Source organism: Trichomonas vaginalis (genome assembly GCF_026262505.1).
Source record: "Trichomonas vaginalis G3 chromosome Unknown ctg_128, whole genome shotgun sequence".
Lineage (NCBI taxonomy): Eukaryota > Parabasalia > Trichomonadida > Trichomonadidae > Trichomonas > Trichomonas vaginalis.
In genome coordinates this window covers 28,907-56,800 of record NW_026529215.1, presented here as the reverse complement: position 1 = coordinate 56,800, position 27,894 = coordinate 28,907, and the positions used below count along the sequence as shown (strand labels likewise).

Genomic DNA, 27,894 nt, shown 5'->3' with positions numbered 1-27,894 from the left:
ACGGTTTGTAGTCAAAATAATTCAATTAAAAAATCATTAACATTATATCTTTCACTTTCAATGATATTAACATTTTTAAAAACATTACATTCTTTAACAGAGATTCTATGAAAATGATCTTTAATAGATAAACAAAAAATAATAAAATAAAATTATTCAGCTTTTGTTTCCTTTTGTTTGATTTCTTCTGGTTTCTTTGGTGTTTTAACGAACTTGAGAGCGAAGAACATCAAAATAGAGAAAACAGTTGGCAAGCAGTAAACAGATTTCCTGACATAGATGAAATTATGGACCCAAGGATAGAACCACGTCGAAGTGCAGTACAACATTGTTGTGCAAACAAAGATATCATGAATTAATATCCAGAAAATGTTCTTTGCCGGGAATTTTCTGCAGAAAACTCTGTCTGCTTCCATAATAAGGAATGATTCAGGTAACAAGAGGAAGTAGACTGGTCTGCAGCCATGCCATGCCATAGAAACAAAGAAAACAGCGAAGTTTCCGAAGGCCGATGAAAATCCTTGGGCCATAAGTCTCGCGTAGAGGTAGTTCTTGAAGAAAAGATGTGTGGTGTGGTTCCATCTTCTCATCCAGTCCTGGCAGGAACGTGAATCAAGAACTTCGAGGAGAGATAAGTTCGAAATTTCGTATTTGACGTTATCGTAGAGGTTGGAAGATGCGAGACCGAACGCGTAATACCCGGATTCGACAACCCACCATGAACAATAGTATCTTGTAACTGAAAATGCAGTTAATGCGGCAATCGCGAAACATTTGAGGACAATGTTAAGGTTTAGGTACCACTGGGACTCGTAGTTCTCCCAAACCATGTATTTCATAGTAACTGCGACGAATCCTGAGAGAAGATAAGCTTCAATGAACCTTTTCAAGGCCAAATACTTGTCTTCTGATGTGAGAGGCTCCTTGCGGTTGCCAATATTGAGCATGTAGTCGAATACCTTGAATTCGATGAAAGGATTTGTAAATCCTCCATAAGGAGTAATTAAATAAGCGTAGTAGATAAAAATGTTCGGGCGTTCGAAGACGGCTAACTGGGATGCTCTCTTCCTTACTTCTTTCTTCTCTTGAAGGCGTTTGCCGTCATAAAGGTTCCAGGCCAATGAAAAGACCTTTTGGAAACAAACCATGGAGAGGCCTGTTATGTCAAGGGCCCAAGAGACACCTTGGAGGACAATATAAACATGTGTGGCCATGGTCATGGAAAATCCGATAAATCCAGCGATCCATGGTGGTAAGAAGAGCAAAAAGTAAGAAATAATAATGAATGCAACCATGATAAGTGAATCCTTAACGCCGAATAAAGCAAATGAAAGGATATTACCATAAATAATATGAATTAACGCATTTATGTATTTGCTTTTGATATGTGGGAATACAAAGCGAGCCATTGGATAGAGGAATGCTGATATAAACATATATAATTCGACAGTCGATAAGTTCTTCAAAATATCGAGAAGACTCATCAGATTATCAAAAAAATGGTATATCGTTCAGAAAAAAAATGCTATTCCATTTATTTGTTTATGAAATGTCAACATATAGTTTGCGAATAATATTTTTCAAATTGGCGACAATCTTTTGAATTTTTTTATTCAATTCGGAGTTTACAAAAGTTATGAATATAATTAAAACTTGATTGAGAATGTTTTTAATACGAAATTCGGTTCTTCCATTGAAATTTAAATTATTGGGAAAATGAAAAATCGTAATTATCACACTATAACAATGCTTATTGATTGAATAAAATGGTCAGTCAGAGGTAGGTTAACGATAGCCCAAAAAGGCCTCTCTGATAGAATTCCTTGTGCTTTTGGTATGCTATAATATAACCCCTACCATAGTAGAATGTGTAAACAGAAAGTCAAAATTAACTTACGATTATGAAATATAAGCAAAATAAAAACATAGAAAAAATTATTTGTTTTTTAATAAACTTTTATTTTTCAATGGAATTCGAGTTTTATAGAATTTTAATACAGCAGATAGATTTAATTATTGGTAGTAATTATGGCAGTCCCAACGGGAACCGCGGTAATTTACCGAGGTTTCCGCACACCGGTTCCTTTTTTTAGGAATTTTTTAGATTAAAAAATATGCTTTGTAAATCATTTTTTGTAAATCGGCAAAAATTTGGAAATATTCTGACGACAATAAATCTGGGAATAGTATTTTAAATACGAGAACAACCTATTTAAAAGTGTTTCGCTCGATTTTGTATAATTTCAAATTTTCGCATATAGCTTTCCGTGAATTACCGTGATTTTACCGCCACATCAATAGTTTACGACACTTTTTCCGTAAATTGAGTAGTTTACTGCACTTTTTCCGTAAAATTGAGTTACGGGAATCCGTAAGATTACCGTACCTCACTTCTAGTTGAAAATAGCATTAGTATATAATAAATAGATATATTATTCATATTTTTGATTTTGAATTACGGAAAAAGTGAGTTCGGAACTTCCAATTATTATTTGATTAATTATGTTAAAAATACTATAGGGAATTAAAATACATAATGTTGAAATTTGAATTACGGAAAAAGTGCGGGTGAAAGTGAAGTGAAAAAGTAAGATATTTTTTGTTGAAATAATCATAGTTGTACAATTTTGAAACTATATGTAAAGCTATAAATTGAATAAATTCAAAAACAAAAATTGTTTATTCTTATTAATAAATTTATATTAATCAATATTTGAACAACCCGTAATTAAAATTGAATTCCTCTTAAAATTTAATCCATACGTTAATTTTTAATTTGCTCGGCGAATGCCGAGCTTCCCTACTTCTCTTGTCATTCCTTCAAAAACTCTAATCTCATCGCACTTACAAACATCATGATTTGATGTATTGTCGAGAAATCTTAGACTTGTTTGTCATTTGATGATAGCATTTGAAAGTCATCTCGAAAATCGATTAACAAGACAATTTCCCAAACATCTACATACAAGTAGATGATGGTAAACCCATTAGAGTTGTTTTGCTATGATTCCTCCAATCTTATTATGAGAAAAATCATATCAAAACAGCTCTAATCGAACATTCTACACAGCTTAGCATCCAGCTAGTTCCAAGTAATGCGATTACAACATCAACGGCCAAAGCCTTTCAGAGTCCTTTAATCATTTCTTCTCATCTCAATGTGAAGTGGCCCCAAACGAACTACAAGCTGACGTTACAACGCATTACAACCCGGTTAATACGAGCATATACATTAGAGCTGCTTTGTTATGATCTCCCTCATCAATTGATGAGAGATCTCATTATGAAGCAGCTCCAATCGAACTAAAAACCTACATACAAATGAGTGAAAACAAACTCATTAGAGTTGTGTTGCTTTGACACATATATACCTCTTCCAACATTTCGAAAGAAGTTTCCTATCTTACTGAAGAAACCCATTTTACTATATGTAAAAATCTAATGTCCGCCTAGTCTCTTACGTTTCCTGTTGAGTTCCATAGCATTCTTTAACTGGAGCTCATACATTCTGTTTCTCCTCTGGTAGAAAACATATTCTGGGTCAACTCCTGTGTTCGCGTCATCTGCATAAAGTTGTTTATATCCCACTTCAGGGTTTGTATAAAACTCTTTCCATCTCATATTTGCATACCATGGTGGCAAACCTAACGCAGCGTCATTTGACATGGCAGTTTGCATTTGTACATCTGTTGGCACTTGACCATAGTTTGCCATTGCAGTTTGTATTCTAACTTCATTTGGAATATTCTCTGGGTTTGGTTGTCCAGGTTGCTGTGCATTCGCTAAGTTCTGTGCGTCCATTTAATATTAGATAAAAATATCTCTTACGAGTACATATGCTGAACATTTGCAGGCATTGGTTCATCTTCATATTCTCTGTACTTTTCTGCCACGTCAAATAAATAAATGACACAATGGAAAAAACCTAAAACAAGTAGTCCTATTTCAAACCACATTTACTTACTAATAAAATTTCTTTGTTATGACACTTTCTCCAGTTTATAGGACCTCTCTTATATTCTATCTTGTCATATATAAACTCATAGTCATGTATGTCCTCTAACCATCTCATAACGGTTTCCAAACCACTTTTATCGGATGTAAAGTAAAAGCATGGATGGTTATGTATAACGTCTAAAGTTTCTAAAGAGTCTCTCAAAGTCCAGTCTACTTGGTATTGAAAATCCCATGTGTTATAGAACGGCGGGTCCACTATAAAGAAAACATTTTCCTTGTCTTTATATTTTTCATACAACTCTGTCCAATGACATCTCACAAACTCTATACCCTCAATATATTTTTCTATGTCCTCTTTGAAAACATTTGTATAGTTAAGATATAAAACTTTTGACATAAGTGTTTCAATGTCATGAACTCTTATAGCACCACTATATAATAGTCTAGCAGATATACTATCCCAGTCTATATATTCTGCTTTTTTCAAAACCTCTCTCACAATATTTTTCTTATCTAATGGTATACGTTCCATCTTACCTATAGGTATCTTTTCTTTTAACTCTTTCAATATATTGTTTGTGTCTGGAATATGTTTGAGACGGTCCATATAGTTGTCGAAGTCATTGCATATAATCTTTGAGTCAGGAAATATTGTATGGCACAAATGGGATATATAGAAACTTCCACCGAACAAATCTACAAATGTTAGACCATTCGGTAGTTTCTTAAGTTCTCTCAATATAATATCTTTACATCTACTCTTATTTTCAAAGAACGGTAACGGCAGTTTTGTAAAATTCATTTATATATAATAATAAAAATGTTTTTACCCGAAAAGTGATAGAAAAGTGACAAAACATGAAAACATATATAATTTGTGAAAAGTGACACCATTAATATGATGTAAATAACAACGGTTTTGGTTTTGTCACCGGCTGGTCGGCTGGGGTTCGGTCCTCCTCTTGGGTCTTGGGCAAAATTTCTTATGGGCTAGAGGGCGCAACGCGCCTGGAAGCCCCACTTACCTGACCTCATTGGCACTCTAGTCCATGAAAATCATGCATAAATATAAATAATAATGAGAAAATTATCTTTCATTGGTGATTTATATGCAAAAATACATTTATTTGAGGATAGTATAATACAATGGATTCTTCCAATTGATGTGGAAAGCTAATAAAATTTTGGCTGAATGACGTCATCTGATCTCCCATCTATTGAACAGATGGATTTCATTACGAAGCTGTCATTCTTTCAAAATCCAGAACATATATTACTTGCAATTAATGAATTATCTACCGGAAATGTGAACGAAAATACATTATCGATGTTTTTATTAATTAACTACTGGTGCACCACGAAATGGTCTCAGATAATGGAGTCTGACCTTGTTTCACAACTTCACGTTTTATTATTTCAAACAATTCTTCCGTTTTTTAGTAAATATCCGCCAGAAATACAAAATCAAGTAAGTTCTACACAGACATCATTTTTTATAAATCTTTATCAATCAATGGATGAACTTTTTGCATGGATTTTTCATCAAAATTCCGATTTAAGTGTTTCATTTATGAAACACCTTTCTAAAAAACTAAACAGCTATTTACCTACGCAATTAGATCAGATACGAAACCTAATCGAAGTAATAAATACAACAGGAATCGCTTCACATATCGGAGAATATGCAATGTCATTATATTCAACAAATCCCGATGGCTGCTACATAATTACAGATTCTATAGCGCCATGGTGCAATACAAGCTGGGCAATTGAAGAGAAAAACCTTTCAATTTTACGAACTTGGCTAAATTCATCTACATCTTTTGGTCACGCGTTATATTTATTCTAATATACGATTGCTCATACTCTTCCTGAAAACAGAAATGAATTATTTTCACAATTAATTTCATTACAAAATTTAAGTGAGATAATTGCTACTTTAAACGAAGAACAATGTGCTATACAAGCATGTGAGTTCCTTTACTTCATTTACAAGCTCCTAACGCCAGAAGAAGGAACTCCAATAATTGAATTTTCCTCTTCCTTGATTACGATGTATCCCTGTGTTACCCACATTATCCTAAAATTATTTCTTATCACTCCAACCCCTGTTTTTCCTCCTCTCGAGATGATTGAGTTTTGTTGGGAATCAATTTGCCGGACAACTCTCATTTTGGACGTTGAACACCTCGACCAATTCATGACTGTTGAAGAATTAGCGGGGAATCTCATTGTTCAAGCCATAAACGAAGACAGGGAGTCATGTATGAGCTTAATCATGTCATTTTTCGGCCAAATCAGCGCAGTTAATGATCCGCAGCGGTTTCTAGCGCAAACATCGTTGTATAGAGTACTCAGAAGTGGCGGAGTCCGTGTTGCAGAAGAAAAAGAAATAATTTACAAATTCATTGAAATTTGTCAAGTAGAACCAGACATAATTGCAACATCGACAAGTGCGACATGCGCATTACTCAACTTGTTGAAACTGTCTGTATCCAATGGTTTGGCCTTCAAACCTTATCAGACACAACTTACCACGACTTTTCTTCGTTTTGTCATTGAAAGTGAATGTAATCAACAAACTTTGTCAAAATTTGAAGAAATTTTACCGAATTTCATTTCACAATACGAATCAAGTTTCGATTGGACTGATGAAATAATCGGTGCTTTGAGTATGTCTGATTCAATTAAAAGAGCTGAAGCTGCAGGAATCGCGATATCTTTGATTGGTCAAAACAAAGAAAGTTGTTTATCAACATCAATTGAAATTTTACAATCAAATATAGATATCAACAATCCTGTACCAGGTGTAACATCTTTATTGAAGTTTTGTTGTAGTTCAGGTTGTTCATGCGTCGATGAAATTGTTTCTATTTCGTTGCCATTGATCTCTGATGATTTAATTCATTCTTTAATAATAGAATGTACGAAAAAAAGTGACGATTTTCCAAATTTACTTTTGGAACACATACAAACGATCAGTGGCCCATTATCTTTAGCGGCAAGCTTGAACACAATACCTTCAATAAAACAAAAATGGAATGGCGACGGTTTGAACGGTTTTTAGCTCAATTTTTTGAGAATTCTTTACCAATTGTTATAGAAATCATGGAATTTTTCATGGCCGGATTTTATGAATATAACATTGCAGAAGAATTGATAAAATCATTGGATACAGCTGTTGGCTGCACAACTTCTTTGTTGCCGGAAGAAGTAATAACAGGAATAATTGATTGGCTTTGTCCAATGATTGTGTCGAGTATTGATTATCCGAGTTTGTTTTCTGTTATGAGAAGAACATTGGAGAATTTAGTGAGACACTCAAAACAGTATCTCAATGAATTAGTTAATGTTTCTTTTCTTTCGATTTTGGGAAATAATTTTGACCCGAATTTGTCGAATAACAGAGCATTGGTAAGTGACGCAATTATGGGAATAAGATTGTTAAGAAGATACGCTCCTGATCACTTGATGTCAGCAATAAATGATGCTGTTGCTGCAATTGGATTCACAACTGAAGAATCTACAAGATTTAATGAGATTACAAATATGAGACCTTCAAAAGCAACTGATGAAAAACTGACTCAGCTGCTTCAACAAGTTTGGAAACATTCATTTAGAACTTATGCTTAATCTATTAATTTTTGTTTGTTTGATAAACTGTTTGTTTATTATGTTTTATTATATTAACAATGATTTAAATCTTCATCATATTTTTCAAGATTTACTTATAGTAAAGAATGCAATTATTCTCATTTTTTTATTCATATTTCTGAAAATGAGCGTATAAGATCAATGAAAAATAACCTAGAACAACAGAATTGAAGGTTATATCATACGGGTATAAGTACACCTTTAACAATAAATCTCATTCAAAATAATAATTCATATTTGATATGAATTTCTTTTAAAAAAATGGCCATTCTTAAACTAAAGATAATATTTTCAAATTTCAATGATATATAAATGAAAAGTTGTAGAATTTGTCAGGTTTTAGTGGGGTGTGCCAGGAAACCATTGAGAATCTAATAAAAATACCAATGACAAATTGGAGTTTTTAGGACATCGAAAAAGTATAATATGTATATAGTTAATACTTTTAATGATATAACATTATTCATTTTTACATTAAAATAAAAACAACATAGGAAGACATTGGTAGGCTATGTGAGTTTATAGAATTTTGTTTGCATGAAAATTGAGAACAGTGGAGTTGAGATCTCAAGTCAAGTCCTGCTTGTTGCACCATTTGTACAAATGCTGAAGTAGAGTTTTGAATAATTACTCCGCATGAAAGCAAAGGACAGTTTGTGAAAGCACCTGCACCAATAGTATTTATTGATGAAGGAAGGGTAATCTGCTTGAGATTTATACATCCTCTAAATGCATTCTCACCAATGTATTTGATGTTTCCATCTGGAATTGTAATAACTTCGAGATTTGAGCAACTAGAGAATGCACCATTCTCAATACGCTCTACACCTTCAAGAAGAATAAAGTATACTCTTGTTGATGCAGGTGGATAAACATACATATTGCGTTTGTCGTGACTGTAAATAGCACCAGTCTCACTCATAAAGTTTCTGGAATCAAATAAACTAACATTGCTGAATTTATAACATCCATCAAAAACGCCAACATCAATTCTTTCGAGATTACTTGTTGACTTGATAGTAATTGATTTAAGACTTGCACAGTCTTTGAAACATTGTGTACTCAAATATTTAACACTATCGGGGATCTCAATATCTGCGATTCCTATGTTACTGAGACATTCTGCATCAAGTGAGATGCAATTCGTTGGAATTGTGAATGAAGTCAACTCAGTACAATCTTTGAAAATTGATGCAGGAAGTGAAGAGAAAGAAATATGATTTTGATTAAATGTGACTAATCTAATAGAAGATCTAGAGAAGCAACTAGTTCCAACTGAGATGATATTTACTGGAATTTGGATAGATTGAAGTGCAGTTAATCCACCAAAGCAATTCATTCCTAATGAAATTGTTCCCTTACAGATAAATAATATTTGTTGAATCAATAAACAGTTTGAAAATGCATTATCTTCAATTATTAAATCTGAATCAGAATTAAATGTGAGTGATATTAATTTGGTGTTTGTAAATGCTGATATTCCAATTTTAATTAATTTATTTGAAAAACTTAAAAACATTGAAAGAGGGCAATTCTTAAATTCATTCGCATTAATTGTTTGTAATTTGGAACCAAAATAAAAACTTGTAAGTTTAGTACAATCTTCAAAGGCTCCATATTCTATTTCGTTGAGCTCTGTATCTTCATCAAATGAAATTGTTGTTAAACTTTGGCTATTAGCAAAAGCGCCGACCTTTATTATTCTTACTTTTGATGGAATTTTAATGTTAGCTTCAGAACTTAATGATTGAGTAATGGAGGTGTTGTCTTTTGTGAGAACAAGTAACTGTTTATCTATGTTAAATATTGATTTTTCAGATATGTTGATGAATAGATTTTTGTTTGATGGAAAGCAGGATCCTCCTAGAGAAGTGACACTTTCTGGCACATAAATATAAGTTAGTGAATAACAATTTGAAAAAGCACTAGGACCAATCCATGTAACTTTATCTGGGATTACAACAGATGTTAGAGCAGTACCTGCAAAACAAGAAGTAGGAATCCCAGTAAGATTTGGTGGCAATTGAATATTCTGCAAGTATTGGCAACTAAATGAATATTGCTGAAATTCTGTAACTGCTGGCGGAATAATTATAGTTTTAAGTTGAGATCCCGTAAAGCATCCTTCATTGATTTTTGTAACAGTATGTAAAATTTCATATGAATCTCCAATAACAGAAGCACAGTAGATAATTGTTGTTTTAGTACTATCGTAAACTGCTTTGGTATCGCTCCAAAAATTTTGGTTCAATGGATTAACACGGATGCTTGTCATTGTTCCCACTCCACTAAACGCAGCACCACTAATCTTAGTAACATTCTCTGGAACTTCGAAACTTGTGAACTTTGTAACTAGAAAGGCATTGAAAACGAGCTCTTTAAGCTGTGATCCTTTACTGAACGTAATTGTATGAAGTGATCCAATATAACAAATTCCGAATATTTCAATCTTTGTTACTGTAGAAGGAATATTTATTGAAGTTATTGAAAGTTCAGAAATTGAATAGGCTGAAATTGTTTGCAATCCTTCTGGAAGAATAATAGTTGTGACTGCGTTACACTTAGCAAATGCATACTGTCCTAAAATAATCAATTCTGTGCATTTTGACAAATCAATACTTTTGAGGTTTGGGCAATTATAAAAAGAATAACTACCAATTGAAGTGAGTTTTGGATTATCTTGGAATGAGAACTGTTCAAGAGTGGTTCTAACTGGCTTGAAGCAATTACTATCTTGGGATCCATCAATAATTGATTCACATTTAGATGAAATAATTAAATGTGGTTTGGTTAAGCCAACAGTAAGAAGTGTCTTACCATTGTTAATATATGATGATTCTAATATATTAGTCATATTTTATTTATCTCTTATTTCAAATCTAAGCTTTTAATTGATAACAATTGGAGAATGGGGCCATTGAATCAATGGACCACCCTCAGAAAGTCACCTTTAGGATAAGAGCATCGAGGACAATAAACGGATTTATAATAATGTTCTTTTTGACTAATTTACATATCGTTTTTATGATCCTCCAATAAAAATATTCTTATAAAAAATCAAATTCCATTTTATGAGGGTATTCATGTGAGACAAGCTATTTGTTACTGCAAAATAACTTAAAACGTAAGCTGTTTAAATCAGACTGATAATGTTTTAACAAATGGCTATAAATCCATTTAATTTCCTTTTATTTTCTTTTTTAATATATAAAGCACAATCATGATCATACATTGGAGCATATTCAATTCAATTTAATTGTGAATGCAGATATTTCAGTAGGGAACAGTTAATATAGAGGTTAGTCCCTGCTTATACTGGGAATTCAATAATATTGCAGTGAAATGCCTTATCGTTTTGGAGATACTTCAAAATTTCATCTCAAAAAATTTAATCAATGCAATCAAATATACAAGAATAGACTTTCATATACTATAATTTCTTTTATAATCCATCAACGTTTTGCATTGGTAAAAAACATATAGGATTTGATCAAAAGGAGCTAATCTTGAGATTTTAATTAACAATATACTGATATTTCATGATTTAATACCATAAAATTAAAAAATACTTGATAAATGTAAGAAAAAACAATTTAGATTAACAAAATATAACAAATAAAATAAATTCTAGATATAATGTGCAACAACTGCAGTATTATTTGTTGCCTTGATAATGTCTTCGACCAAATTAGTCAATTCAAGCTTTTCATCGTTAGAATTTCTTAATTCAAAATCTTTTTGAGCAGAAACTTTTCTTTTGATCTCGCTTTTAACATCACTGATCATATCCTTTGGTTTTACTTTGATTCTACAGTTAATTTCTCCAGTAATTTTGAGAACAATAATTGATTTGTCCCAATATGATTCGTTTAAGAGTGTGAGTATTAATGGTTGACTTTCTAACTCATTCTGGATTTTAGAAACCAATGTCTTCGATGATTGAGACTTATTAACAAAAAATGAAGGTTTTTTCAAATAAATTCCGGTCAAATCTCCTGTATATAAATTAATATTATGTAAGATGTCTGTTGGCTTCGCTTCAATCTTTGCATTCAATTGGACCAAGCCGTTGTTTGAAATTGGCAAATCTAATCTTACATTGACTTCTACATACCTCTGGATGTAATATCCCATATCATTACTACCTATCTTTGAGTCAGGATCAAGTTTCTTTCCGTTGCAAACAATATAAAATTTTCCATCTTGAAATTCTTCGGATTTTTTCAAGATTTCCTTGGCTTCATTAATTGTTGCGTGTTTAGGAAGGCAAATATCATATAAAACAAGGCTGTTTTCTGAGTAAAAATAAAATAAGAAATCAACTTTTTCGTTTTCGGAGCCATAATCATCGGAATCATGTGTATCTGATTGAGTAGTATTATTTGGCTTAGACTTTTGCTCGATATCATCATCATTTTTAATTTTATTTTTATTAGCACGAGGAGTTAATAAAACTGATGATAAATCGCCATCCCTGTTACCATGTTTCGAATCTTGTCCTAATAAATTCATGATTTCTTGATTTTGTTGTTCATTTTCATCGATATTTTCTTGACTTGCAGAATAAGCAATTTTATTATCATCTATATCAAGATCGATTGGGTTATTATTGGACACACCTCCAATAATTATGTCTTCATCAAAATTTATGGTGTTATTTGGTTTATGATCAATAACTTCAATTAAATCTTCTGGATTTGGTTCAATTGTAATTAAACTTCCGTTATTTGGTCCTTTATGTGAAAGATCTTCTGAATTTAAATGATCATCGTCTGAAACTTGGGATTTATTATTTGAAACTGGAGTAGGAGTCTTTTCGTTGCTTTGCCTTATTTTTTCAAGCTCGTTTTTGCTATTATCTCCTTCGTTTTTATTATTTGGAAAAGATTGTGAAGAATTGTTCTTTTCTAAAGTATTAGGTTCAGAATCATGCGCTTGATTATTTATCTGTGATGAACTTGTCCTATCCATTTTAAATTTTACGGCAAGAGAAGCTGGAATTGTGTCGCTAAATACATAATCGTCAGGAAGAACAGTACCTTTCTCATTGAAGCATATCGATTCATCAGACGAAATGAAATTTGCTTTTATTAGCTCTTTTTGAAGTTCCGAAAGTGACATCCCTGTACATACTCTAAAATATTGATTTTTTTTCGATTTTGCGTTATTTATCCTTACTAATTTTGTTTGTCTAGGCATAATCAATCGGCCTTCTGGATTTTTCTTCTGCAATTCGGAAAGATTTTCCTGAGATGAAATCGGAATTCCAACAAAAAACATTGAATCTGGAGAATTTTGTATAACCTGAGAAACATCATTCTTAGAAATATGCTTTTTGTTGAATTCTTGAAGGTTTACCGATGTAGATGGATCCATTATTTTATATTTTTTTTTCCAAAATATTTTTGCCAACTAAAAAATCCATAATTAATTAAATTTCATCTCTATGCCCCGATGTCATCCTTTCTGTCGCCATTTCAGAGGATTACCAACTTGAAGACTTTGCACATACTATTGTAGTGATTATGAAGTTTTAATCTCATTTTGGAAGGTAAAACAGCAAAAAAATTTTAGGGTACACTTTTGTCATTTCAGTTTGTAAATTACGGATTTTTCTGATTTTTATTAATTAACTAATGTATGATATATTCTAAGACTTTTTAAATTTTGTAAAGATTTCAATTATTGTCAAACAGTGAAATTTTATCTGACAAATTTGTTAATAATCGTCTATTTGACAATCATCGACTGACAGATTTATGGAGTTTCCAATAATCTTATATTCAGGCGATAATAATTCACTTCCCTTCGTATTAAAAGTATCGCAGCAACAAGAATCTGTCATTCTAGAGTACAAACTTGCTGATGGAACAAATTTTATTGTGGATGATTTTTCGATTTTTAAAGCAATTCGCATGGATGAATTGGATTCACAAACACTCTCTATCATAGGCCCTGTTACCAGAAAAATCAGGTTTGATTCTTCATTAGGATTTTCGAATTTTTGCACTTTCTTAAATCAAGTCTACGATATGAAAGCTTCAGTCGACTCAAATGGATTATTAACTTTAGGTGAAAGCAAACTCTCGAAAAACTCTTTAAATAAGCCAAAACATAGGCCATTTCAAACAATTACATTTACCGAGAGCATGCCGACAGAAGAATTTAATTTTTCGACAGATTTCACATCTGACTTCCTCTGGCAGAAACCTGTAGTCATAAGTCCTGACGAAACAGGTACTTTATACCCAAATGAAACATTTAAATCAGTCATTCCGTTTTCAGTTGTTAACCCTGAACTCTCGACTATTGCTATCCTATGGACATCAATTTTACTAAAAAATAAAAAAGATTTCCTATCAGATTACCTCAAACTTAAAAAGCAATGGGAAACGATAACTTCATTTCAATGGAAGAATGATAAAACATTCAGAAATTACGTTGAACAGCTTGAAAAATCAGTTGATCGTTCAAATTTCAAAACGCCGCAAATTCGCGAAATTCTTTTCAATATTAATGTTTCGTTGTACTTTTATTACAACAGGTTAACTTTTGATAGCACAATTTATAAGTTTACAGAATTATTTGTTTCAATTTTCGTTATCGGCTCAGTTACCGACGGTAAGATATGTCTTAGAACAGATGAAGTGCTTAGTATTGATGCTGCAACTGCAAAAATCTTCTTTATTTTTACAAATTTCCATCATCAATATTTATATCAGAAAACATTTTCATTTTCACACATTTCGGACATGATTCTATCAGTGCAGACCATTATCAATAAATTCTGCCCTTCATTGAGCAATTCCATTGCTGAAATTTCTTTAGAAAATTTTGAGTACGTAATTAACCAATTTTATTGCTATTTAATCAATGTTCGGCCAAACGAAGACATAATACTCCTAGTTTCGTCAATTCTAGCCAATCCACAGCCCGGTATATTCATGAGATGCTTAATTTGCTCATCCATTAAGATGTTCGTTGATTTCCTTGGATCGATGAATCATCTTAGTCAAACACCTTTTGAATCTGCCTTTGACCAGTTTATTACAACTACTAATTTTAGGTTATTATTACATAACGGCGAAATGCTGCATTCCCACATTGCGCCATTCATCGTTTCTTTTAATAAATAAACTGTTAATTATAGAGTTTAGTTACAAATACGACTTATTTGCTTCTTTTTTTAAATTCATTAATCATTGGTGCAAAGAATGCAAGAATTTTTAAATTATTCTTTTTGAACAGTATCAATTTAAATAGTGTCTTTGTTTGTGAAAGAATTTTGATTTAGCAAGTGAAGAGAAAATTGAAATAAAAAGCAATAAAAAGTTAAAAACGATGCATCGATAATATTTTTAATATAAAGAAGGAATCCATTATCATTAGTATTCCGAAGTTTTGAAAAAATTCAATTTGATATTAAAAAACTTTATTTCATTGCCCCATGTTATGTTAATTCATTTTTAAATAAAATTGGAAAACTATCAGATTCAATGAAACATTTAAAAAACGTTCTTTTTTACAAGTTTAAAGAGATTTCTTTGCTTATTACATATATGTTATTTTTTCAAATTCAGTGAACAATAAAATATTTTATAATTCGATTTAAATTTATCTATCTAATAAAAATAAATGAATAAAAAATCAAATTGAATTATTTACAAATTGAATTGGTTATGGCCGCATTATTGAATGGATTTTTCTAAAATCAAGTTCTCAATTAATTCTGACATAATCAATTTAACCAAACGATTGATTTTATTGATTGATATATCTGTATTATAATGATTCAATTTTTTAGAAATCAAAAAAGTTATCGAACGTAATTTTTGTTAGTATATCTAAATTGTTTATATTACAACTTTCTATATTAGTATATTAAATGTGTCCAAAACTAAATTGTCAAGACCACTATAATTCAATAAATCATTCAAATCGCAACAAACTTTTATCTGGCTTTAGGTTAAATGTAATATCAAAATCGACTCAATCAATTTTTGTATAGTGCAACTATGATGAAAAATTGCGTAATCATTTATTAAATTAAATAAAATGCTATTTTCTCTTGTATTTGCGACAAGACAAGCGATCAATGTAGATCGTACATGCAACCCAAAAGAAAACGCTACATATAAACTTGAATCTGGCTTATATTCTGTCGAAATCATTGGCGCTCAAGGTGGTGATTCATGCAAGCACGGAGTATTTGGAGCATTCGGAGGAAATGGCTCAATTGTTCAAGCACAATTACGAATTAAAGGTGAATATTCTGTTGTATTTAGTGTTGGTGAAAAGCCACCTACAGATTGTACAAAAGAATATAATCGTGGCGGCTTCCCAGAAGGAGGATATGGTGGTTCAGATAAGGAAGGCTCTGGAAACGAACAATCCGGCGGAGGTGGCGGATTAACCGAATTGAAGATCAAAGATACTAATATTGCCATTCTGATAGCAGGTGGTGGTGGAGGTGCTGCATATTCTCATGTTGGTGGCTATGGTGGTGACTTTGGCACAAACGGCGGTTATATTATTGTTGATGCTGATTGTAAGACTTCTGGTCCAAAACACACGGATTCCCGAGCTGGTGGCACTGGAGTCTGGTCTCAATCAATACCGGGAGGTGGTGGTGGAAGTGGCTATCCAGGTGGTGTTGGAGGAACTTGGTCAATATATAATGATTATTGTTCCGCTGGTTATGGTGGTTCTTCGTACTACAATGAGACATTATCAAACCAAGGCTGGTTTGACGGCGTTCCAACAGTCATTAATGGATCAATTGCTCAAAGTTCCCAATTTGGACACGGATGCTATCAAATTCACATAATATATAAGTGTCCAAACTTCTGTTACCATTGTTTGAGTAAAGATGTTTGTGAACAATGTAATTCTGATGCTTATTCGTACAAAGGAAAGTGTTACTTATCATGTGATCATACATACACAGCTCTCGGTGAAGGAACATATGTTTTAGAAGGAACTCATCAGTGTGCAAAATGTCATAGTAGTTGTGAAACATGTTCAGGTCAATCGAGTGATCAATGCACATCATGTCCAGATGGAATGGTTCTTTATCAAGGATATTGTAAACCTCCATCAACACCTGTTTACACTCCAGTCATCACACCTATTACGACACCTGTGATGACATTCCATGAGACACCATTCGAAACAATGTATGAAACACCATTCCTTACTATGCACGAGACAGCATTCGAAACTCCATACTTAACAAATCACGAAACACCTTTCAATACAGTATTTGAAACACCATTCACAACAAACCACGAAACACCATATGAAACACCATTTACAACAATGTTCAATACTCCTTATTTAACAGAATTCGAAACACCTTTCGTAACAAATCACGAAACACCATTTGAAACACAGTTTATCACAGCATTTGAGACACCATATCTAACAAATTTTGAAACACCTTTCGTTACAGCATTTGAAACACCTTTCTCTACAAATGAAGTAACAGCATTCGAAACACCATTTATGTCTATGTTTGAAACACCATTTTCAACAGCTTTCGAAACTAATCACAAAACACCATTCATATCTATGTTTGAAACACCATATAATACAGCATTTCAAACAGCATTCGAAACAGCATTTGAAACACCATTCATTACAGCCAAAGAAACAGAAGAAATCCAAGATATTCCTATTCCTATCCCAGAACCTGAAAAAAGTTCAAGTTATGTTTCTAGTTCATCTTCTAAGTCATTGCCTTCATTACAATCTTCTTCTGTTTCAAGTTCATCTACACATTCTGTATCTTCATCATCATCAGGACAAGAATCAGGTAATAAGCCAGGCAATTACAAGCTTGATTCTGATGCTTCTAATAAAGAAAAGAATAAGAAGTCAATTATGTATGGTATAATCGGTGCAGTTCTTGCATTAATTATTATCATTGCAATCATTGTTGTAGCAATATACTTCTACCATAAGAAAGATACCGATGTTGAATACAGTTCTACGGATGAAGAAATGGTTGTTGAAACAGTTATTTCAACAACAACAACAGCAGGAGATGCAACAGGAATAACCATTGATAACCCATTATGGACAACTACTGTGAATGATGATTCTGAGGATGTGTTCAAACAAGATTTCGAAGAACGAAGAGTTGATATTAATATATATGAAGTTTAATTTGTTTGTTATTATTATACCTTTATATATTTAGAATAAAACTATTATCCATGTTATGCGTTTTTCTATCAAATACAACAATATTTTTTTAAATGAAAAATAGAAGCAATTTACAATAAATTTCGACTTCAATTCATAACAACGCAATCAATACATCAAAAATGGTTCAGGATGAATCAAATCTATGATTTAAAACGCTTTTCAAGCAGAATTATAAAAAAAAATTATTTGATTAAAATTTTCAAATAATTTACGTATTTTTATATTCAATATGATATTAAATATGGAATTTGAAATTATCATCCAGTTTTCAACGTGCGAAACTTAGATTTTTAAAATAAAAATTGGGTCGTTATCGATTTTGTAATTTAATTGTTATCGTCTTTTTCTAAACGTGCATTTTGGAACTAAATCGCATATAACTTTAAAATGACTTAATATTTAAAGGTTTATGTGGTAAATATCAACGAAATGTAATATTAATATGTGCACCATATATGAATTACAGACATTTGAGCAATTCGAAATTTCATCGCGTTATATATTCATTTAAATTCGATCAAATCAACATTGCAATTATAAAACCATTACACATCCAGTCAATATTTTTCAATTTCATGCGAATTATATCATTATTACACATTTTAAAATGGCGAAATATAGTCCAAAAAATAAACTTCGTTTTAAACTCAATTCTCACACATATTCGGATTAAATCATATGTGACTCATATGATCATACATCTCATTTGAGGTCTAAAAAATGATTTACCGAGAAAACTTGCATTCGAACTAAAATTTACTAAATTTAATCAAATTGGTTTACAAACGTAAAGTTTATGCCAAATATTTACGTTTGTAAACTAATTGAGTAAATTTATAGCACTTTTTTTCTCGATGCAATAATTTGAACTACGAGTTTACCAAATTAGTTTACAAACGTAAAGTTTATGCCAAATATTTACGTTTGTAAACTAATTGAGTAAATTTATAGCACTTTTTTCTCGATGCAATAATTTGAACGACAAGTTAATGTAATTAGTGTTCTCATGTTTACAATTCAATATGTCTATGCATATGATATATGCAAATTCTATAAATAAAATATTATTAAATAAAATTCTTTTCAATTCCTTAAAAATAGCGTTTCTTTTGAATAAAAAATGATTTTTAACTAATTTTAGGACTCTTTCTATTTCAAAAAAATACCTGAATTTAATTTTCTGATGCAAAATTTATGCTTTTTATCATGAAATTCTTTTTTTCAAAATTTTTTTGGATTTTTTTCCATTTTGAATATAGTTAATTTTACTTTATTTCACATTCTATTAAGAAATACTTAGGCCAATCCCTGTGGGACCCAGTGGTAACTTTCCATGGAAACCACTCAGTGGGAACATTTTTTATTTTTGACGGAAAAAATTCTAAATATTTTTTTCATTTTTTGATTTTTGAATTTTTTTTTGGAATTAGAGAATAAAATTTAAAGCGATAGATATGCTCGATTATTCAAGATATTGATATTAAATCAGAAATCAATGGTAAATAAAGAGTTTTATAAAAACTTACCACGTGGTAAGATGAAGTGACCACAAATTGAGTTGTGGTACATAAAAATTACCACAAAATTGAGAACTTTTCCCACAAATTGAGAATTTTTACCATAAAATGAACGATGGATATCCACGAAAGTTACCACAACTCACTTCTCGCGCAAAATATGTTTAATATTACATATTAAATACATTTATCAACATTAATTATTTTGAATTGTGGTAAAACGATATGTCACATATTTTTTATAAAAATTTGTAAAAATGTTTATTTTAATTTATATAATTAAATATTAAAATTTTAAATTTTGAAATAAAATAAATTAAATTCGTCCGTTATCTTTAATTCGCTCGGCGAATGCCGAGCTTACGTACTCATGTATTCCTTCTTGTTACAACTCGAACAAGAACATCACCTTTAACATATTATCAAGAAGCCCACTATAAACTTTTCATTTGATGAGTTTTGAATCGCGAGCTTCTTGATAGTCAAACTACGCACCAGCACTACAACTTCTTTCACCCGAACTAATACAAATTTACACATTGGAACTGCTCTAACCGAAATACGCACAAACACTCCAACTTAAAGCAACCAAATCAATACGATTATGAGGCAGTTCCAATCGAACTACTCACAGACAGTCCAGCTAACCAAACCGAATCAATACACCATTTTCAACAGCTTTCGAAACTAATCACAAAACACCATTCATATCTATGTTTGAAACACCATATAATACAGCATTTCAAACAGCATTCGAAACAGCATTTGAAACACCATTCATTACAGCCAAAGAAACAGAAGAAATCCAAGATATTCCTATTCCTATCCCAGAACCTGAAAAAAGTTCAAGTTCTGTATCTAGCTCTGATTACAATGAATCTTCATCGTCATCATTATCACAAGATTTATCCTCATCACAATCATCATCATCATCTAATATCAAATCATCAGGTAATTTAGGGCAAGATGATGCCGATGCAATCAACAAAGAAAAGATCAAGAAGAAAAAGACGATTGTTTATTCAATCATCGGTGCAATTCTCGCATTAATTATCATCATCACTATCATTGTCTTATCGATATACTTCTACAGTCGAAAATCCGACGAAAAGGAAAGTACAGTCGAAGAAGAAATGATTGAAGAAACAGTCATATCATCTACAGGTGAAACAGCCGGTGTCACAATCGACAATCCTCTATGGACGACTACTGTTGTTGATGATTCTGAGGACATATTCAGACATGACTTCGAAGAACAAAGTATGACAATTAACATATTTGAAGCTTAATTTGTTTTTTATATTTTTCTATTCTGAATAAATCTATTTACCTTGTTAAGCGTTTTTCACATCATTAGTCTTTATTTTAATATCAAATAAAAAGTCATCTGGAAACCCCACAACAAATAACTAGAAATTGAAATCAACCTGATCTAAATTTGATAAAATTAATAAACTATCATATATGGCAGAGATCAATTCTAGTTGTAAATTAATAAAAACTAATATTTGTCAAAATGAAATTTAATGATATTTGGACATTTGGTTCTGTTATATGTATTTGAAAATGATTTATAAATATATTAAATATCTTACAAATGTCTATTATTTATCATAAAATTTCTGTCCCGAAATTGAATAGTTTATTCTTAATTTTTTTATTGGGTTTAAATCCCTGATTTTGAAAGCATCATGCAAATATACATAATAAACTTTTTAATGTTATTAAAAAAAGTTCAATAAATGTCCTGATTAAAATAGAATAAAAATTGAATAAATTATTTTTTATCAAAATTGAAAACAAAAGCGACATTTTTGAATGATCTCATTAATTTTTTTCTGATGATTTTTTCAACTCGGTTAATACAATTTTTCTCTATATTATATAGTAATGATTTATTGAAATTAAAAATAAAAATAATCGAACTTAAATATTTAAAATAATTTCTTTGAAATAAAAGAATATTATAGAATTATCTCTATCAAAATCGACTAAATTTATTTTTCTATGGCGCTTCTATGATGAAAATTTGCGTCATCAATGCAACAATCTAATAAATGCTCTTAGCCATTGTTTTCTCTTCATATCAGGCGATTGATGTAGGATGGACATGCGACCCAGCAAAGATACATGAATATACGCTCTCAGCAGGCCTATACTCAGTAGAAATTCAAGGGGCGGAGGGAGGTGATGCATGTTCAGATGGGGTAAAAAGCGCAAATGGTGGAAGAGGATCCAATATTCAAGCTCTACTCCAAATAAAAGGCGAATATACAGTTGAATTCGTTATTGGAGAAAAGCCTCCATTAAACTGCTCTGGAAGAATAAATCGCGGCGGCTGGCCAGATGGCGGCTCCAGTGGTTACGACGATGAAACGCTCACTACGCCAGATGTATCAGGCGGAGGCGGGGGGTCTACAGAATTAAGAATCAAAGATCAAGAAATATCTCTCCTGATAGCCGGCGGAGGTGGTGGTGCTGCTGATTATCATGTAGGTGGATTTGGTGGTGGTATTGGTACTAACGGAGGTTTTGATATTCTTGATACTTGTGAAAACTGGTATTTTCCAGAAGAACATGAAGGATTATCAACAGATAAACATGAGGAAGGGAGACAAGGTGGCCGAGGTCAAGATCATCCAAGAGTAACAGGCGCCGGCGGCGGTGGTGGGAAATATGGTGGAATTGGTGGTACCTATTCAAAACAATATTATTTTTGCTCAGCAGGTTTTGGTGGTTCCTCATATTTTAACGATACAAGAGGCGAACATAGTTGGTTTATGCAAACCCCAATTGTATTAAATGGAAGTAGAACAGAAGCTACTACAAACGGAAGTGGATGCTATCAAATCCACACACAATACAAATGCCCGGATAATTGCTTTTATTGCTTGGATAGTGATACATGCAAAGAATGTAATTATAATGCGAAATCGTACAAAGGAAAATGCTACTTGTCTTGTAACGATACATATTCAGAAATCCATGAAGGAACATATCTTATGCATAATGGACGTCAGTGTGCAAAATGTCATAGTAGTTGTGAAACATGTTCAGGTCAATCGAGTGATCAATGCACATCATGTCCAGATGGAATGGTTCTTTATCAAGGATATTGTAAACCTCCATCAACACCTGTTTACACTCCAGTCATCACACCTATTACGACACCTGTGATGACATTCCATGAGACACCATTCGAAACAATGTATGAAACACCATTCCTTACTATGCACGAGACAGCATTCGAAACACCATATTTAACAAATCACGAAACACCTTTCAATACAGCATTCGAAACACCATTCACAACAAACCACGAAACACCATATGAAACACCATTTACAACAATGTTCAATACTCCTTATTTAACAGAATTCGAAACACCTTTCGTAACAAACCACGAAACACCATTTGAAACACAGTTTATCACAGCATTTGAAACACCATATCTAACAAATTTTGAAACGCCTTTTGTTACAGCATTTGAAACACCTTTCTCTACAAATGAAGTAACAGCATTCGAAACACCATTTATGTCTATGTTTGAAACACCATTTTCAACAGCTTTCGAAACTAATCACAAAACACCATTCATATCTATGTTTGAAACACCATATAATACAGCATTTCAAACAGCATTCGAAACAGCATTTGAAACACCATTCATTACAGCCAAAGAAACAGAAGAAATCCAAGATATTCCTATTCCTATCCCAGAACCTGAAAAAAGTTCAAGTTCTGTATCTAGCTCTGATTACAATGAATCTTCATCGTCATCATTATCACAAGATTTATCCTCATCACAATCATCATCATCATCTAATATCAAATCATCAGGTAATTTAGGGCAAGATGATGCAGATGCAATCAACAAAGAAAAGATCAAGAAGAAAAAGACGATTGTTTATTCAATCATCGGTGCAATTCTCGCATTAATTATCATCATCACTATCATCGTCTTATCGATATACTTCTACAGTCGAAAATCCGACGAAAAGGAAAGTACAGTCGAAGAAGAAATGATTGAAGAAACAGTCATATCATCTACAGGTGAAACAGCCGGTGTCACAATCGACAATCCTCTATGGACGACTACTGTTGTTGATGATTCTGAGGACATATTCAGACATGACTTCGAAGAACAAAGTATGACAATTAACATATTTGAAGCTTAATTTGTTTTTTATATTTTTCTATTCTGAATAAATCTATTTACCTTGTTAAGCATATTTCACATCATTAGTCTTTATTTTAATATCAAATAAAAAGTCATCTGGAAACCCCACAACAAATAACTAGAAATTGAAATCAACCTGATCTAAATTTGATAAAATTAATAAACTATCATATATGGCAGAGATCAATTCTAGTTGTAAATTAATAAAAACTAATATTTGTCAAAATGAAATTTAATGATATTTGGATATTTGGTTCTGTTATATGTATTTTGAAAATGATTTATAAATATATTAAATATCTTACAAATGTCTATTATTTATCATAAAATTTCTGTCCCGAAATTGAATAGTTTATTCTTAATTTTTTTTATTGGGTTTAAATCCCTGATTTTGAAAGCATCATGCAAATATACATAATAAACTTTTTAATGTTATTAAAAAAGTTCAATAAATGTCCTGATTAAAATAGAATAAAAATTGAATAAATTATTTTTTATCAAAATTGAAAACAAAAGCGACATTTTTGAATGATCTCATTAATTTTTTTCTGATGATTTTTTCAACTCGGTTAATACAATTTTTCTCTATATTATATAGTAATGATTTATTGAAATTAAAAATAAAAATAATCGAACTTAAATATTTAAAATAATTTCTTTGAAATAAAAGAAATATTATAGAATTATCTCTATCAAAATCGACTAAATTTATTTTTCTATGGCGCTTCTATGATGAAAATTTGCGTCATCAATGCAACAATCTAATAAATGCTCTTAGCCATTGTTTTCTCTTCATATCAGGCGATTGATGTAGGATGGACATGCGACCCAGCAAAGATACATGAATATACGCTCTCAGCAGGCCTATACTCAGTAGAAATTCAAGGGGCGGAGGGAGGTGATGCATGTTCAGATGGGGTAAAAAGCGCAAATGGTGGAAGAGGATCCAATATTCAAGCTCTACTCCAAATAAAAGGCGAATATACAGTTGAATTCGTTATTGGAGAAAAGCCTCCATTAAACTGCTCTGGAAGAATAAATCGCGGCGGCTGGCCAGATGGCGGCTCCAGTGGTTACGACGATGAAACGCTCACTACGCCAGATGTATCAGGCGGAGGCGGGGGGTCTACAGAATTAAGAATCAAAGATCAAGAAATATCTCTCCTGATAGCCGGCGGAGGTGGTGGTGCTGCTGATTATCATGTAGGTGGATTTGGTGGTGGTATTGGTACTAACGGAGGTTTTGATATTCTTGATACTTGTGAAAACTGGTATTTTCCAGAAGAACATGAAGGATTATCAACAGATAAACATGAGGAAGGGAGACAAGGTGGCCGAGGTCAAGATCATCCAAGAGTAACAGGCGCCGGCGGCGGTGGTGGGAAATATGGTGGAATTGGTGGTACCTATTCAAAACAATATTATTTTTGCTCAGCAGGTTTTGGTGGTTCCTCATATTTTAACGATACAAGAGGCGAACATAGTTGGTTTATGCAAACCCCAATTGTATTAAATGGAAGTAGAACAGAAGCTACTACAAACGGAAGTGGATGCTATCAAATCCACACACAATACAAATGCCCGGATAATTGCTTTTATTGCTTGGATAGTGATACATGCAAAGAATGTAATTATAATGCGAAATCGTACAAAGGAAAATGCTACTTGTCTTGTAACGATACATATTCAGAAATCCATGAAGGAACATATCTTATGCATAATGGACGTCAGTGTGCAAAATGTCATAGTAGTTGTGAAACATGTTCAGGTCAATCGAGTGATCAATGCACATCATGTCCAGATGGAATGGTTCTTTATCAAGGATATTGTAAACCTCCATCAACACCTGTTTACACTCCAGTCATCACACCTATTACGACACCTGTGATGACATTCCATGAGACACCATTCGAAACAATGTATGAAACACCATTCCTTACTATGCACGAGACAGCATTCGAAACACCATATTTAACAAATCACGAAACACCTTTCAATACAGCATTCGAAACACCATTCACAACAAACCACGAAACACCATATGAAACACCATTTACAACAATGTTCAATACTCCTTATTTAACAGAATTCGAAACACCTTTCGTAACAAACCACGAAACACCATTTGAAACACAGTTTATCACAGCATTTGAAACACCATATCTAACAAATTTTGAAACGCCTTTTGTTACAGCATTTGAAACACCTTTCTCTACAAATGAAGTAACAGCATTCGAAACACCATTTATGTCTATGTTTGAAACACATTTTCAACAGCTTTCGAAACTAATCACAAAACACCATTCATATCTATGTTTGAAACACCATATAATACAGCATTTCAAACAGCATTCGAAACAGCATTTGAAACACCATTCATTACAGCCAAAGAAACAGAAGAAATCCAAGATATTCCTATTCCTATCCCAGAACCTGAAAAAAGTTCAAGTTCTGTATCTAGCTCTGATTACAATGAATCTTCATCGTCATCATTATCACAAGATTTATCCTCATCACAATCATCATCATCATCTAATATCAAATCATCAGGTAATTTAGGGCAAGATGATGCAGATGCAATCAACAAAGAAAAGATCAAGAAGAAAAAGACGATTGTTTATTCAATCATCGGTGCAATTCTCGCATTAATTATCATCATCACTATCATCGTCTTATCGATATACTTCTACAGTCGAAAATCCGACGAAAAGGAAAGTACAGTCGAAGAAGAAATGATTGAAGAAACAGTCATATCATCTACAGGTGAAACAGCCGGTGTCACAATCGACAATCCTCTATGGACGACTACTGTTGTTGATGATTCTGAGGACATATTCAGACATGACTTCGAAGAACAAAGTATGACAATTAACATATTTGAAGCTTAATTTGTTTTTTATATTTTTCTATTCTGAATAAATCTATTTACCTTGTTAAGCATATTTCACATCATTAGTCTTTATTTTAATATCAAATAAAAAGTCATCTGGAAACCCCACAACAAATAACTAGAAATTGAAATCAACCTGATCTAAATTTGATAAAATTAATAAACTATCATATATGGCAGAGATCAATTCTAGTTGTAAATTAATAAAAACTAATATTTGTCAAAATGAAATTTAATGATATTTGGATATTTGGTTCTGTTATATGTATTTGAAAATGATTTATAAATATATTAAATATCTTACAAATGTCTATTATTTATCATAAAATTTCTGTCCCGAAATTGAATAGTTTATTCTTAATTTTTTTATTGGGTTTAAATCCCTGATTTTGAAAGCATCATGCAAATATACATAATAAACTTTTTAATGTTATTAAAAAAAGTTCAATAAATGTCCTGATTAAAATAGAATAAAAATTGAATAAATTATTTTTTATCAAAATTGAAAACAAAAGCGACATTTTTGAATGATCTCATTAATTTTTTTCTGATGATTTTTTCAACTCGGTTAATACAATTTTTCTCTATATTATATAGTAATGATTTATTGAAATTAAAAATAAAAATAATCGAACTTAAATATTTAAAATAATTTCTTTGAAATAAAAGAATATTATAGAATTATCTCTATCAAAATCGACTAAATTTATTTTTCTATGGCGCTTCTATGATGAAAATTTGCGTCATCAATGCAACAATCTAATAAATGCTCTTAGCCATTGTTTTCTCTTCATATCAGGCGATTGATGTAGGATGGACATGCGACCCAGCAAAGATACATGAATATACGCTCTCAGCAGGCCTATACTCAGTAGAAATTCAAGGGGCGGAGGGAGGTGATGCATGTTCAGATGGGGTAAAAAGCGCAAATGGTGGAAGAGGATCCAATATTCAAGCTCTACTCCAAATAAAAGGCGAATATACAGTTGAATTCGTTATTGGAGAAAAGCCTCCATTAAACTGCTCTGGAAGAATAAATCGCGGCGGCTGGCCAGATGGCGGCTCCAGTGGTTACGACGATGAAACGCTCACTACGCCAGATGTATCAGGCGGAGGCGGGGGGTCTACAGAATTAAGAATCAAAGATCAAGAAATATCTCTCCTGATAGCCGGCGGAGGTGGTGGTGCTGCTGATTATCATGTAGGTGGATTTGGTGGTGGTATTGGTACTAACGGAGGTTTTGATATTCTTGATACTTGTGAAAACTGGTATTTTCCAGAAGAACATGAAGGATTATCAACAGATAAACATGAGGAAGGGAGACAAGGTGGCCGAGGTCAAGATCATCCAAGAGTAACAGGCGCCGGCGCGGGTGGTGGGAAATATATGGTGGAATTGGTGGTACCTATTCAAAACAATATTATTTTTTGCTCAGCAGGTTTTGGTGGTTCCTCATATTTTAACGATACAAGAGGCGAACATAGTT

The 27,894-nt window shown here is 32.2% G+C and overlaps 12 protein-coding genes and 2 pseudogenes across 14 annotated transcripts, besides 3 other annotated features; 9 read left to right on the top strand and 5 right to left on the bottom strand.

Annotated features, from left to right (window-relative positions):
• Window positions 1-152: 152 nt before the first annotated feature.
• On the bottom strand, window positions 153-830 carry TVAGG3_1077560 (protein octanoylation; the record flags this gene model as incomplete). Its single annotated transcript, XM_001307490.2, has 1 exon — window positions 153-830. The coding sequence occupies one exon, from the start codon at window positions 828-830 to the stop codon at window positions 153-155; it is 678 nt and encodes a 225-aa protein (XP_001307491.2).
• A 43-nt stretch (window positions 831-873) lies between these two features.
• TVAGG3_1077550 lies at window positions 874-1,484 on the bottom strand (annotated as a pseudogene). The gene has a single exon. A coding segment is annotated over exon 1 (611 nt).
• Window positions 1,485-2,748: 1,264 nt separating this feature from the next.
• Window positions 2,749-2,822: a mobile genetic element.
• A 330-nt stretch (window positions 2,823-3,152) lies between these two features.
• Window positions 3,153-3,317: a mobile genetic element.
• Window positions 3,318-3,438: 121 nt separating this feature from the next.
• TVAGG3_1077520 (uncharacterized protein) lies at window positions 3,439-3,801 on the bottom strand (the record flags this gene model as incomplete). The annotated part of the gene is made up of 1 exon (XM_001307492.1): window positions 3,439-3,801. One exon carries the CDS (start codon window positions 3,799-3,801, stop codon window positions 3,439-3,441), a length of 363 nt encoding a protein of 120 aa, XP_001307493.1.
• A 1,348-nt stretch (window positions 3,802-5,149) lies between these two features.
• Window positions 5,150-5,806, top strand: TVAGG3_1077510 (uncharacterized protein; the record flags this gene model as incomplete). Its single annotated transcript, XM_001307493.1, has 1 exon — window positions 5,150-5,806. The coding sequence occupies one exon, from the start codon at window positions 5,150-5,152 to the stop codon at window positions 5,804-5,806; it is 657 nt and encodes a 218-aa protein (XP_001307494.1).
• A 351-nt stretch (window positions 5,807-6,157) lies between these two features.
• On the top strand, window positions 6,158-7,024 carry TVAGG3_1077500 (uncharacterized protein; the record flags this gene model as incomplete). The annotated part of the gene is made up of 1 exon (XM_001307494.1): window positions 6,158-7,024. One exon carries the CDS (start codon window positions 6,158-6,160, stop codon window positions 7,022-7,024), a length of 867 nt encoding a protein of 288 aa, XP_001307495.1.
• A 41-nt stretch (window positions 7,025-7,065) lies between these two features.
• TVAGG3_1077490 (uncharacterized protein) lies at window positions 7,066-7,590 on the top strand (the record flags this gene model as incomplete). Its single annotated transcript, XM_001307495.1, has 1 exon — window positions 7,066-7,590. One exon carries the CDS (start codon window positions 7,066-7,068, stop codon window positions 7,588-7,590), a length of 525 nt encoding a protein of 174 aa, XP_001307496.1.
• A 376-nt stretch (window positions 7,591-7,966) lies between these two features.
• On the bottom strand, window positions 7,967-10,591 carry TVAGG3_1077480 (regulation of response to stimulus; the record flags this gene model as incomplete). The annotated part of the gene is made up of 1 exon (XM_001307496.1): window positions 8,081-10,465. One exon carries the CDS (start codon window positions 10,463-10,465, stop codon window positions 8,081-8,083), a length of 2,385 nt encoding a protein of 794 aa, XP_001307497.1.
• A 598-nt stretch (window positions 10,592-11,189) lies between these two features.
• Window positions 11,190-12,998, bottom strand: TVAGG3_1077470 (uncharacterized protein; the record flags this gene model as incomplete). The annotated part of the gene is made up of 1 exon (XM_001307497.1): window positions 11,239-12,987. The coding sequence occupies one exon, from the start codon at window positions 12,985-12,987 to the stop codon at window positions 11,239-11,241; it is 1,749 nt and encodes a 582-aa protein (XP_001307498.1).
• A 372-nt stretch (window positions 12,999-13,370) lies between these two features.
• Window positions 13,371-14,747, top strand: TVAGG3_1077460 (regulation of vesicle fusion; the record flags this gene model as incomplete). The annotated part of the gene is made up of 1 exon (XM_001307498.1): window positions 13,371-14,747. One exon carries the CDS (start codon window positions 13,371-13,373, stop codon window positions 14,745-14,747), a length of 1,377 nt encoding a protein of 458 aa, XP_001307499.1.
• A 909-nt stretch (window positions 14,748-15,656) lies between these two features.
• Window positions 15,657-17,856, top strand: TVAGG3_1077450 (bifunctional inhibitor/lipid-transfer protein/seed storage 2s albumin superfamily protein family; the record flags this gene model as incomplete). Its single annotated transcript, XM_001307499.1, has 1 exon — window positions 15,667-17,778. The coding sequence occupies one exon, from the start codon at window positions 15,667-15,669 to the stop codon at window positions 17,776-17,778; it is 2,112 nt and encodes a 703-aa protein (XP_001307500.1).
• A 268-nt stretch (window positions 17,857-18,124) lies between these two features.
• Window positions 18,125-20,003: a mobile genetic element.
• Window positions 20,004-20,050: 47 nt separating this feature from the next.
• Window positions 20,051-20,626, top strand: TVAGG3_1077430 (bifunctional inhibitor/lipid-transfer protein/seed storage 2s albumin superfamily protein family; the record flags this gene model as incomplete). The annotated part of the gene is made up of 1 exon (XM_001307500.2): window positions 20,051-20,626. The coding sequence occupies one exon, from the start codon at window positions 20,051-20,053 to the stop codon at window positions 20,624-20,626; it is 576 nt and encodes a 191-aa protein (XP_001307501.1).
• Window positions 20,627-22,873: 2,247 nt separating this feature from the next.
• Window positions 22,874-23,515, top strand: TVAGG3_1077420 (bifunctional inhibitor/lipid-transfer protein/seed storage 2s albumin superfamily protein family; the record flags this gene model as incomplete). Its single annotated transcript, XM_001295254.2, has 1 exon — window positions 22,874-23,515. One exon carries the CDS (start codon window positions 22,874-22,876, stop codon window positions 23,513-23,515), a length of 642 nt encoding a protein of 213 aa, XP_001295255.2.
• A 770-nt stretch (window positions 23,516-24,285) lies between these two features.
• On the top strand, window positions 24,286-25,704 carry TVAGG3_1077400 (annotated as a pseudogene). The gene has a single exon. A coding segment is annotated over exon 1 (1,419 nt).
• Window positions 25,705-25,829: 125 nt separating this feature from the next.
• Window positions 25,830-26,405, top strand: TVAGG3_1077410 (bifunctional inhibitor/lipid-transfer protein/seed storage 2s albumin superfamily protein family; the record flags this gene model as incomplete). The annotated part of the gene is made up of 1 exon (XM_051256571.1): window positions 25,830-26,405. One exon carries the CDS (start codon window positions 25,830-25,832, stop codon window positions 26,403-26,405), a length of 576 nt encoding a protein of 191 aa, XP_051076201.1.
• Between the last annotated feature and the right edge of the window lie 1,489 nt (window positions 26,406-27,894).